This window comes from Procambarus clarkii, chromosome 78 (assembly GCF_040958095.1).
Source record: "Procambarus clarkii isolate CNS0578487 chromosome 78, FALCON_Pclarkii_2.0, whole genome shotgun sequence".
Lineage (NCBI taxonomy): Eukaryota > Metazoa > Arthropoda > Malacostraca > Decapoda > Cambaridae > Procambarus > Procambarus clarkii.
Genome location: NC_091227.1, coordinates 20,832,988 through 20,846,510, shown reverse-complemented (window position 1 = coordinate 20,846,510; position 13,523 = coordinate 20,832,988). Strand labels below are relative to the sequence as shown.

General features: G+C 36.9%; 1 protein-coding gene across 3 annotated transcripts in view; it reads left to right on the top strand.

Moving 5' to 3' along the window:
• LOC123746005 (NADPH oxidase 5) overlaps window positions 1–10,042 on the top strand; it is a 110,042-nt gene extending 100,000 nt beyond the window's left edge. For all 3 annotated transcript variants that reach the window (XM_069314197.1, XM_069314195.1, XM_069314196.1), the window contains 7 exons: window positions 253–441; window positions 794–926; window positions 1,097–1,734; window positions 5,937–6,061; window positions 7,034–7,118; window positions 7,445–7,651; window positions 9,513–10,042. In XM_069314197.1, the coding sequence (XP_069170298.1) occupies window positions 253–441; window positions 794–926; window positions 1,097–1,734; window positions 5,937–6,061; window positions 7,034–7,118; window positions 7,445–7,651; window positions 9,513–9,644 (1,509 nt within the window). In that variant the 3' untranslated portion in view covers window positions 9,645–10,042. The remainder of the gene's footprint in view (window positions 1–252; window positions 442–793; window positions 927–1,096; window positions 1,735–5,936; window positions 6,062–7,033; window positions 7,119–7,444; window positions 7,652–9,512) is intronic.
• Window positions 10,043–13,523: the final 3,481 nt, after the last annotated feature.

Genomic DNA, 13,523 nt, shown 5'->3' with positions numbered 1-13,523 from the left:
AATGCTTTGATCATGCTAATTTTTTAATGTATTATTAGTCACTTAAATCTGCTCATTTATTGTCACAGTAAATATTTAAATATACCTGTACAGTATACTGATACTGAGGTGTAAACAGTTTATTTGTCAGATAATTATAGTTCAGTATTATCAACATTTCAGACCATGTTTCACATCATTTGTCTCGCTATCCAAGTCCATATGAATGGAAAATGATCTCGCTGAAACATTCAGCATTGCATCTCTCCCCAGATATTCTACTGGACCCACCTCCTCTCCCTTCCATTCTGGGTGTTCCTCATCCTACATGGCCCCAACTTCTGGAAGTGGCTTCTTCTGCCTGGCATAGCCTTCCTCCTGGAGACATGTTTAAGAGTGTCACAGGTCTGTTCACCCAAGGGCCAGACTCTCATTCTCTCAGGAACTAAACTTCCCTCTCAGGTGAGATGTCTTCAGAGATGCAAGTTGTGAATTAAAGGAATGTTCTTTTGCTAGTTTTGAGTACATTTTTGTACATAATTCTATTAGAAACAACAACTATGATGGTACAGTAGTTACAATTAATATGATTGTATTACCTTGGGTTTGGATAATATTAATTATAATCTGTTTGGTAAAATACCTAAACTAAGGAATGGAAAAGATTTGAGGGAACAATATTTTCGAAAATCTTGCAATAAAATATGTAATTTAGATTTAAGCATCACACTTGAATGTGTAACTGCTATTACAATAATTTCATACTTTTTAACTGATAAATTTGACTGATAATGAGTATTTCTTTGGAGAACAGGTAATAAAGGTATTGATTAGACGACCCAAGAACTTCGACTTCCAGCCTGGGGAGTATGTGTTTCTCAACATCCCTTCCATTGCTCGCTACGAGTGGCATCCTTTTACAATATCTTCAGCTCCTGAGCGTGAAGGTGCTACACCATCAGTATTTCTATTCTGTATTTCCTGGAACTTTATTATTATATCATGTTTGCAGCTTCTGTTCAAATATATATTATTGAAAACTATAATTAGTAATGCGGTTATCATTAGTTTTAGTTCTTATGTATCTTACTAGCAGTAACTATTGTTTGGTTTACAGATGTCTTCACTGTTCACATTCGCTCTGTGGGAGAATGGACTAAAAGAGTCTATGAAATGTTCAAGGATGAGAAGGAAACAGAAATAAAAGAAGCATCACAGAATTATAAGAATGAAGACACTGGTATACTGAACCCTGCCTTCACAGCTGATGAGAGGGTGAGCGAGATAGCAGAACACGGTGTCATTGAGCTGGAAGGAGAGGGGGGTGGCGGCGATGGTAAAGGCCGTCGCTATGTTAATAACCTCTTAGAATTTAATCGTAAGATGAGTGTGTACACTCGACCAGCAGCACTGTTGTCTGTAGAAGCTGAACAGAAGCCATCTGTCACCTCAGTCATGCTCAAATCCCCAGCAGCAGAGAAGCCACTGGAACGCAAGAAGTCTTCCAGTTTGTCAAACTTGGCAGCACTGAAAGCCGAATTAATAGGACACCAAATGGTACTGACCGACTCTGGCCACTCGTCGCTATATGGAAGCAATTCTAGTCTGGACTCCTTGGGTGAGCAGCAGTGTTCCAGCACACTCCGGCACCAACAACAGTGCAATCAATACCAAAGAAAGAACGAAGAAAATAGTTTGACAGAGAACTTGACAACGCACAAAATTCAGATTCAGTTAGAAGATAAGAATATTGAGGTAAGTTAGACACCAGATTTTTTCCCAAAATTTTGAATTGCTGAATTCCCAGCAATTTACCTTGGTTTTTGGAACAATTTAAAGAAACAGTACTTTATGTCCTGAACATGCATATATGATTATATCCTCCCATGGAGTTTTAAAAAATGAAACTGGAATTGTTATTTTCATAGATGTTTTGGTGCATCACGCTATTGTGATTTCTGTGTGTAATGTGTTTTCATTGGGAAAAAACAGTAATTATCAAAAAATGTCAAGCCCAGAAGACAATATATCACCATCTAAGTTACAGAATATTGAAAAGGTTCCAGAAATCATTCAGAATTCCAATACAGACAGACATAAGCAGACATAAGATGAGAAATGTCAAAGGAATCACGTCCCTGAGGATTTTATCAGAGGACATACTGTATGACTCGAAGGATAGGTAGGGAAACAAAATTTTGAATCATCCAGTGAAAAGCATTAAAGCAGGACAGGTATCAAAGCAGCACCCTGGGTAACCCCATAAGCATGCCTTAACACATGGACCATGATATGCTGCGTATTGTGGTCCACGAGTTAAGGCTGTGGGAAAATCTGACTCCAATAATTTGTAATTAAATAAAGTAATTCAATAGCTGTGAAGGACCACCACTTTTTGAGAAAAAGTGGAAAACAAAATGAGACAATGGATTAAACTGATACCAAGAACTAGTGTCCTATGGATCTTAGTGAAACTGTATTTCTTAGGTAAAGGGAGTCAAATTAACCTGCACAAAAATGGGGGGGTTACATGCTAAAAGATTAATGCATCCCTAGCATTATTCTGGCACTGGTTCTTCGCCAGAGTAAATAAATTATGAAAGTAAATAAGGTTGATTATATAATATTAATTAGAGGTAAATGCACCTCAATATACTACTGGAATAATGAATAGTATACGGTAAATCAATGAGTTAGTATAACTGATTTCTTTGGGAGATCGCTACTGTAACTAGAGTGTTATTACTACTGATAAACATGAACAGCTTAGCTGTAAATCTAAAGAAGTGCAATCGGTTGCCACGCTCCACCGACGAAGTGTTGCATCGAGCAAATTGTTGCACGTGAAGGTGAGGAAGCCTAGCACCTCGGTTGACGTCGACTCGGAGCTGGAAAGCAATTACATTGTAAAAATCTTCTACATAACAAACTACAAGTACATCCTAAATTAAGGAAATCTTCCTAAAAGGTATGATGATCATTGTAGAAATCTCCTGCAAATATCTGTGCAATTTATGGTCAAGCACTGTAAATTTCTTCTACTGTCCGTTGATGTAGAGAACTGTGCAATGCTTCGTCCTCCAGCTGCTACTTGAAGGGCGTTGACTATGGAATTGCAGATATACTAGCTCTGGGAAACGGCTGTGACGTGGCACCGCTCTACTGGTCGTGGCAGCGAAATAAGCATGATCGAAACATAGCTCTCTGTTGCACGCTACTAATGGCGTCCGAGTCGTGTGGTGGCTGGTCATGTTCTCGCGTCTTCTTCCTCTTCCCGGTTGCGCATGCCCGGCGCTCGATAGACATCTTGAGCGTAAATGGATATATTAACTAAGGAAAGAAGTGGAATTAACTAAGAAGAGATGGTGATGAGTATTGATGTCACATTTAATTCTTCTGTGTTAAATATAATTTTGCGTAACATAAATTGGGTTTATTAAAGTCACGCAGCTAATCGAGGAAATTAAAGTGAAATCATTTACATTAAATTAATTTCCTCTAGAATGTTTAATATCAACTAAATAAAGGAGTTCCAGTAAGCAGTAGTATGTTACGAAATTAAACTTATTAGTAACTATTTTTAGTAAAAGAAATGATAAACTGGACTCTGTTATAAATCCAACTAAATGTGGAGAGAATTCATGTTTCTGCCTGTCGTTCCTCGCGTCGTCACTCTGACTAGGAAGAATCTGGCAATATGTTTAATATAAATCATGATGATGATTAAATCTACAAGTTAGTAATTTTAGTAACTACTTGTGGTTAATACAAACGTTGTATAAAAATACAAAAGATGTACGAAACTGTTGGTTATTTCCAACAAAGGAATACATCTGGGCTCACCCAGGATGCTGGTTTGATCGCTGTCCTGCTCCAATGATTTTCTCATATATATCACATTACTGTATTGTGATTTCCTTGTGTTTTCCAGTCCATCTGAAAATCAAGGTATTCTATGAGGAGGTGTACGACTGTTAATGTAGTACTGACATAACAGGTCTGTGCAGTTAAGTACTCATGAGTTAATCATGTGTGGTCAATGCATAACGTAGCCAAAGACGTTTTTCTCTCTTTTTGCCCCCTGCAAGGGTGCTGCCGTGATGTGGTGTGGGGGGGGGGGGGGGCTCTTGTGCAATGCTCTTTGACAAGTGTTGGTGGGGTCTGCTCCCATTTTCCACCTGCTGTGAAAGTGCACGAGTGAATTACACCTATGTGGCTTCACCACCCATGACAGATTTTTAGAACTGTAGGTAAATAATCATAAGCACAATTTAAGAACACAAACATCAGAACTGCCTCTATATGATTGTGTGTGTGTGTGTGTGTGTAAATTAACATTATAAATTTGCTCAGAAACAAATTCTGAGAACCAAACAAGGTGTGAGAACACATTTTGAGAACCAAAGGGGGTATCAACTGCAGTAAAGACCACTGGTTTAGGTGGATAATTGTAAACAGCCATTGAAATGATCACTGCTGCCAGTTGATAAAAATAAAATGAATGGTGAACCGACATGTATTAAGAAAGGATATTTTAATTTTGTGGTACTGTTCTAAATGGTGAGCTTACCCTTGAAGATCGTTAAAAAAACCCATGCTCATGATACAAAAAAGGGTAAATTCATGATGCTAGTACAACTTCATTAGCGTATTTTTGAGCATCAGTTTCACAAAGGAGTTCCTTACTATACCTGTACCATTTTCAAAATGTGGTGCGAAGATGCAATTGCAGCACTCTAAGATTTCTCAAATCTGGTAGACCTTTGACGAGCTGCCAACTTCCTGTCCCTGTCAAGGCCACTAAATAAATAGTGGCCCTCAGGTAAATTGAGGTAACATTAGTAAAGGTTTAAAAGATCATAACCAGACACTGCAGTATCACTCCAGAACAGTTAAATATTGTTTTTAAGTTACAGATACACATGTTTTCTTGTCAATGTGAACATGTACTAAAGTATACCACAACTTAATAACGTGCAAGTAATTAATAACAGATAATTTACCTTAATTTACCGGAGAGCCCCCCCATCAGTCTGGTCTTGCTTCGTGCAGGTCGGCATTCAATCCCCGACCGTCCCAAGTGGTTGGGCACCATTCCTTCCCTCCAGTCCCATCCCAAATTCTTATCCTAACCCCTTCCAAGTGCAATATAGTCGTAATGGCTTGGCACTTTCCCCTGATAGTTTCCTTTCCTTCCCCCATTCCCACCAGTCTAGTGGCCTCAACAAGGACAGGAAGCCATTGGCCTGTCAAAGGTTTCACCATTTTTCTTGAGGATTTTGAAGTGGTCTGGACTAATATTCTCCATCTTGTTCAGTATTTTCAAAGTTTGGATGACATCAGCTCTATTGTGCCTGGTTTGCATTGTTGTCTGTCTTGTACCAGGTGCAATTGAGAGCCACAAGTCAATAATGAAGGAGTACAAAAGTTAAATTGGATATAAATAATTAAGAATACAGTATTGAAGAACAGATATACAGTACAGTACAGTATGAATTACAATATATCAAAATATAAGTAAATTCTTAACAAATTAAATTTACCTGATTTAGCCGAGGGCCACTAACCCTAGTGGTCACGACTGATGGCTTGTCGAAGGTCCCCCCCCCCCCCCCATTTGCCTTGATGATCTTTTCCTGGCAGATTTGATGATGATCTAGATCCAGGTACATTTACCTGGATCTAGATTTATGAGATAGACCCAGGTAAATGTGCAATATATATGCTTCATATTTTTTCAACAGCAAGAATTGTGTAGCACTGGGAACTGATAGTTATATACAGTACTGTATACTGGTAATTCATGAATTGCTATTTATATACTGTACTGTACAGTATGTTACATGGAAAATGCTGGACAAATACAAGTATTACTTAGAAATTGAATGGGAGCTAGCACATAGCTATCACTTCCTGTATTCCTTGTTCACCTTACAACATTGTGACACTTCCTACAGGTGCATGTAGATGGTCCCTATGGCACACCATCCACAAGGATCTTCTCTGTGACCCATGCTGTCTTGGTGGGCGCCGGAATTGGAGTCACTCCTTTCGCTTCCATCCTTCAAAGCGTCATGATGAGGTGTGTGCTCTAAGGATCGCACCGAATTGATTACACCGCCAAATTAATTCTGTCTCTGCTTATGTTGAGTGTAATATTACCTGCATTGTTTTTAGCACTTCTTCCAGGTAACTGTTTCTGTGGTTTTCATAGTGCAACTCCAAGCAGTTTAGAAATGCTTTACCAGTTTTAGTATTTGGTTCTAAGTTGACTAGGGGTATTGTAACCCATCCTCCTGTTTAGATATTACTTTCTGTAACCATGTGAACCATCGTACATACATAGACGTGATCGACAATTAGATAGTATAATTTGTTACTATTCACAAGAAAAATATTTATATGGCTATAAACTAAATTTAAATACAGTATCTCTAGGAATAGTATAGTACATTTATGTACTATTTTAAGCCTCAGATAGCATGTATTAAGCCTAGGAAGGTTAGATTAGATCAAGTTTTCTTTGCAACATCAATACAAAAACGTTTCCAGTTTGTCCAAATTCACTAATACCAATTTCTACTTTTCAATTGCCTTTTACATCATTATATGTACAATGGTGCTCATTGTTACTATAAGTTCTATCTAAACAGGAGAATGGGCCGAGTATTGATAAAACATTAAAATTTACACAAGTGTACATATCGCGACCAGGCTTGAGTGATGCTCCCAAATATAAATTTAGATAAAGTTTTTAAAGTGGATCACAGGGATGTGAAAACAGAATAAACTAACTTTTGGTTTTGCATCAGTCATCATATAGGACCTCAAAGAACTTGTGTGTGTTTTGAGGATAAGTTCTTAGCTTATTTTACAGGAACTTTTCTTCTTTATTCCCACTTCCTAGATCACCAGTACAATGCTCTTTGGCACTAATATACATTCCACCTGTTGCAGGCTTGTCTTGCACTGCACCTGTTGCAGGCTAGTTTCTCATTCACGAATTGTGACTGATAACATAAATGTGTTTCTACAAGGATCATTTCTTTTACAGGTACCGAGCAGCCAAGACTCCTTGCCCATACTGTCAAGTTCCCAGCTGCCTTGCACTTCCCTCCACTCTCAGGAAACTCAGGAAGGCAAGTCCTAAATTTAAACTTTCTATCTTTCATAACTGTTATAGAGTGGAAAGTATTTGCCAGTACAAACATGTACATATCATTACACACAGAGATCACACTAAGGTGATACATCAAATGAATAAATCCACAAGGGCAGTGTCGATTAAGGCAGTGTCTGGGATGCTCCCGGACGCAGGTTCGAATCCTCGTCACGGCCCTTGTGGATTTGTTCATGTACATATCATTCACACTTAAACAGTATCAAAACATTGCATTTCTGCAAGCACACAGTTCACAGTTAATTGTTCATCTAATTTTATTTATTTACTGTCTTTGGGTTGAAGGTTGATTTTGTGTGGGTGAACCGTGATATTGGAAGCTTTGAGTGGTTCCTGGAAGTCCTTGCAGCCCTTGAGAGTGAACAACGTGTGATAGGTGCAGCCATGGAAACCTTTCTCAATCTCCACCTTTACAAGACTGGTGCTGCACCTCTAAGTCCCACACTGCCGCTAGCATCGTCCATCAGGGCTGGTAGACCAGACTGGGACAAGGTATCTGTTCTTTAATTATTGATACAGTAATAAGTTTTAAAATAAGGATGCAAAAATATTGCCAGAAACCATATTATTGTATCTTCACATTATGACTTTTTCATCATCTCAGAACGAGATCAATGGGATACACAGTGAGGTAGTATGCCAAATGAGCTCAGTTGTAAATTAAAATATTACTTGGGAGATCCTTTAATTTCTTCTACATTTACAAACAGTTTGATTTAGAAATATACCTTATCATCACAATGCCTTTTCTTTTCTGCTGCTTCTTTCCCATTTGTATACTGTACATTGTTACTGTATCTCAATGGAACCGACTACAGGCATACCCCATTTTTTGCTGGGATAAGTTTCTGGAAACAGAAGTGCTAACAGGGTAATTATAGCATAAGTATCTATGGAGATGCAGTCCTGACATCGTAATTTATATTCTATGACCAACATATTATGGATAGCATTGGTTGCTATACTGTAAAATTAATACAAAATATACAATAGTTTTGAAAATATGTACTGTATACTCCCATATTATTTGCTAATAAAAAATTACGCCACCAGATACACAATTCATTAGCAAGTTAGTTCTTCCGTTCACCTGCCATTCACAGGAAGGAAGAGAGTGGCTTCGAGGTGGTCGACAGTGTAAGACGGAGACAATCATCACTTGTGTGTGTCTTCTCATTCTTTATAGAAAAACAACACTTTGTGTTAATTTATAGAGCATAACGTTGGGTCCAGACAAATACAACTAGTTATTAGTCATCTAATCATGGAAGGACTTGTACTAAACTTGTTGGTTTGAATATGTACCCATTCCTTAAACACTTCTCACCCCACACACCGACACAACATTTGCTCCCACCCACAACGATGCCTTATAAATAAAACAAAATTGGAGAAAAGTGCTTTAGCAAATCAGTGCTGCACAGGGCATTGCTAGATGAGGTAAGCCTGTACAATGTGCACCGGTATTGTATAATTTGTAATAAAAGTTGAAATACAGTAAAATATTCACATTTTTTAATTAATATTTACTGTACTACTACTAAAAACATGAGTGGCAAAATTAAAAAAAAAAGTTAGTGCATTAAAATTTTCAATGATAACCAACTTCTTAAGGATCATTAAGGATTCTGATCCATCACAATCCATTTTATTAATGCTTCAACTGCACTTGCCATAGTATACATACCCACCATACTTTAGACATGTTCATATTTCTCAGTACTGTACATATACAATCATAATTCATTGTGTCGAGGGACTAGGAAGTCGAGAGTTTATTCATTCCGCATTGGGCTTGTATCGTGGCACCACTCGCCCAGGATGCAACCCCCACAACAAGTCGACTAACTCTAGAGTACCTACTTACTGCTAGATGAACAGACCCATTAGGTGAAAGGAAATGTGCCCAACCATTTCTGTCCCGCCCGGGATTCCAACCTGGAAGACTCTATTGTGCAGTCGAGAACGAACCCTGACTGTACTACCTGGAACCCTATTATAAACAGACTTAAAGTGATATCCAGATTAGCATCTACAGTACTACAGGCAAATTTTAATGCAATGCTGCCTCAGTGATAATAGGTCTCTGAAGAAGCAAGGGACAATGTTAAATTTGTATTAAATGCTACACTTTAAATTAAAAACTAAATGTTTAAAATTATCCAAATGCAGAGTTGTAAATTTAGTAATACAGTATAAATACATACAGGAAAAAAAAAGCTATAATTGAACTTTAACATCCTTTCTGTTAATCTTGTGCATTGGTTATATATTCTCGTACATTTTCAGCTTTAATTATTAAATTGTTCATATAATGTATAATAAGAGTTTCTTTTCCATTGATTTTCTACAGGTATTTAGTGGTATTCGAGATTCACGAGTGGGAAAAGTGTGTGTGTTCTACTGTGGTCCACCTTCTCTTGTGGGTATTCTTAGAGAGAAGTGCATCAAGTACAAGTTTGAATTTAAGCGTGAGATGTTTTGAAAATGTGCCTGCATTAGGCTCAATGTGCGGAAAATGAGTTGGAGGCTGCAAGACTAGCTACCTTCTGTATGTGATAACCCACACAGGAAGACAGTGATGAACAACAATTGGATGGCTCACAATTACTTACTGTGTGATACCTTTAGTGGCAAGATAATAGTAGTAAAGGAATAATCTAACATGCTGTAAAAAGGCTCAACAGACAAGTGAATATAGTGTCATTAAAGTACTTGCAAAAAAGTACAAGTTGCATTGAGCCAAAAATGACTGGAATGGGTTCAAATCCATGATTATGATAACACTGTGAAGTGCATCCTCTATGGTACCTTAGTTTGATCTCTTTAAATGTATGACGAAACTGAATACCAGTGCTTTCATATTAATGTATTTATAAATCTTATCGTGTTTGATATACCTGTGTTTTTATCCACTGAAGGATAACCGAGCTGTGAGGCTTGTTGCTGTGTGTAAACCGCATCATATATTGATTGTCAACATTTCTATATCCCAAGTGAGACCCATCATAGCCTGCAGTAAACTCAGTCGTATATATACTGTAATATATCCTATTTATTATTATTGTAATTATTATAATTTGTAATTATACTGATCATTTGATAATTCCTGCACACATTGCATAAGTATTTTTTGTACTGTACTTGTTTGGTCAAGTAATATGATAGGCAGTAGTGTTTCCAGATATCATCTATGGTTGTCCATTGCTTTTTATATCTGCCAATTTTATTTAATGATGGCAGTGCTAGAGGCTTAAGAATTTTACAATTTACAGATGAACTAAAATGAACCAAAATTTGCACACACACATTAATGAGAACATCCTGGAGAAGCATTTATCTTTAGCTTTTAGGACAGTTTATCATGATCCTCCTATCCAATATATATGACATATTAGTCATACAATACTGCCTTTTAAATTCATATAAATGATTGCCAGATGTTCTGCACTCAATAGCTCATAGATGAAAACTAGTATTTAAAATGATTCCTTATAACCTATTCCCTTCGAATATTAAATAATTAAAATTCTCAGTATGCTAACCACAGAATCAGGTACATATATTTTGAAACTTCCCTTCATGACTTTCTCTGGCTTGTTACACATGTGTCCATGATATACATAGTTCCTAAAATGCAAAATATACATGACATGCCAATTTACTTGACATAGTAATTGCAATACAATATTTTAAATATTAGGAGGTGCAACTAATTTGTTTAAATTCTCTCTAGGGCAAGGGAGAGGCAACTCAGGCCAAACTGCAACCATTAGTTAATCAGCATTTTAGATTCCTCTATTTCAGTTTGCTTCATTAGAAAACAGACAAGGATCTTCAATCAATTAATTCAGAATGTATAATTTTCATTAATATTTAATAACTTTTTAGGCATTTGTCAGATATTGATATACAGTACATTAATATCAGCATCACCATGTTCTTTTACAGAACTCTGAGTACAAATAGGCCTTTAAATAATGGGCAGCTTTTATCCAAATATCAAGTACATAATGCTGGAAAGTGTTATCACTCAATTTCCTTTTGAAAATACTGTATTGTAACAATTACCAGACATTAATGAAATGATTTTCATCACATTTACCATGCCCAAGATTGACTAAACAAACCAATCAGTATCGTGCTAAAGTTTTGGCAAGTAGATTTTCACCTTAGCCCAAGATAGCTTTTACACAATCTTGTGTACTTTTTAACCAATGATTATGAATATGCAATTTTTGTTGAACAAAAATCATGCAAACTAGTAAACCAAAGTGAAAATGTAACAGACAACTATAATTCTTACTGATGTCATTATTATTATTATTATTATTATTGTACCATTACTGTACATTTTGATGAAATTTAGTCTTCAGTTCAAGTACTGGAATAGATTATAATATTAGGGTATCCAATGACATGTTTTCCTCAAAACACAATCCGCCAATCATTTTACATGTACTTACTACTTATGAGTGAACAGAGTGAAGGAACATTGTCCAATTATCCAACCATGTCGATGTTTTTAACACAAGTCCTCTTCACCTGTGAGCTAAGCGTGCTAACAACTAACTTCTAGGCAAGTGTGTTAGTAAAACTTGCAGCCCATCACTTGCCTAATATTTTCTACTTGGCAAGGAACTTTGGATGATATTTAAAACGACACTGTTTGCAAAGCTAATTTGTTTGCAGTTTCAATTATACATGTACAGTATTTTTGCTGCATTTAATGGAATTTGTTTAAAAGTTTCTAACTTAGTTTATCTGCATGTTGACAGTCACATTCAGTACAGTATTTATTTTCTTGTTTTATAAGAATGTACATAAGTCACTTCTAACTTATTACAATACAAATGGTAAGCAATTAGAACAATATACAGTACAGTATTTATATTTTAGTTTTGCCCAATGCCCTCTCCTCAAACATAACTATAGTCTTAAAAAAATTTTGATGAACAGTTGTGTAAATATTTATGCTTATGTACAGAGAATGATTGTGTAATAAGTGTGTGGGTGCTCAGAGTGAGGATATGGGGATTGAAGAGGGAGGGAAGGGCATCGAAAGATTGTGTATGTCTAATAATACTTGCAGGCCTCTAGCGTCTGCGCTCTGGCCCCTGCCTCTTGACCTTTGACTGGTATACAGGTTCCTGAGCTTATTGAGCTCACATATTGACATTGAAGTCATACGTGTGTGCATGTGTGCATGTGTGTGTGTGCGCACGCGCAAGCATGCATACATGTGTGTCCAACTACTCGGTAAAGGTTATGGGATGCTGTGTATTCCAACACATTGCCTCTATTTATTATAAACACATCTTGCCTCTATTATAAACACATCTTGCCTTATTTATTATAAACATTATTACAACGGTAATATTTTCATGTAGTCTCTCTTCTTCAGTGTGTTGTTGCAAATTTCATGTCTTTTCCCCAGTACGTATAATGTATTGTGTATAATAAATGATAAATGATTTAAATCCTGCCTGTCTCAGTGGGGGTGTTTCTAACCTCATAATTCTGCTTGAAAATAGTTGACTAAAATAATCAGCTTAAATATTATGGATTTACTAAAAGTGAAAACTACTGGCATAAGGCAATCTTGAAGAATAAAACAAAAGAATTAAGGGTGATAAAAACTGAAATGATGGAACAGTGGTACAGTAGTCACATCACTAAATAGTTATTCATAAGTAATTATCAAAGGATGCCAAGCCTGGAATACTGATTAGCAGATTGTATGGTAATGGTACTGTATTCCCTTAGTTGTGCTTGTGGGGGTTGAGCTCTGCTCTTTCGGCCAGCCTCTCAACTGTCAATCAATTGACCGTTACTAATCACCCCCCCCCCCCCACCCTCCCATACACACGCCCAGGAAGTAGCTAACTACCAGATACTTATTTACTGCTAGGTAACAGGGGCATCAGGGTGGAAAGGAACTACCCATCTGTTTCTGCCAGCGCCGGGAATCGAACCCGGACCACAGGACTACGGATCTGTAGCGCTGACTACTCAGCCACAGGCCCTTGTACAAACAGTACCCTGTAGTTCCATTCACTTGGACTGTATGGTCTCAAAATTTATAGTTATAGTACAGTACTACAATTATTATACTGTACTATTATTTATAGTACTCTGTAGTGTTTGTACAGAGTAAAAATAAATATCTAGATATCAAAGATGCCAATGAGATAAAAAAGATGAGCAATAGTTAAATGTATCAATCACCAAAGATTTTATCGAGTGAGAAATCTACACGAGTGAGAAACTCTGAAAAGAAGGTTTTCAGTATGATCAGAATTCAAGTCATTCTAGATGTGCTACTGTAAGAAAGACACGAGTTCTGACATTAAAGCAAGGTCTT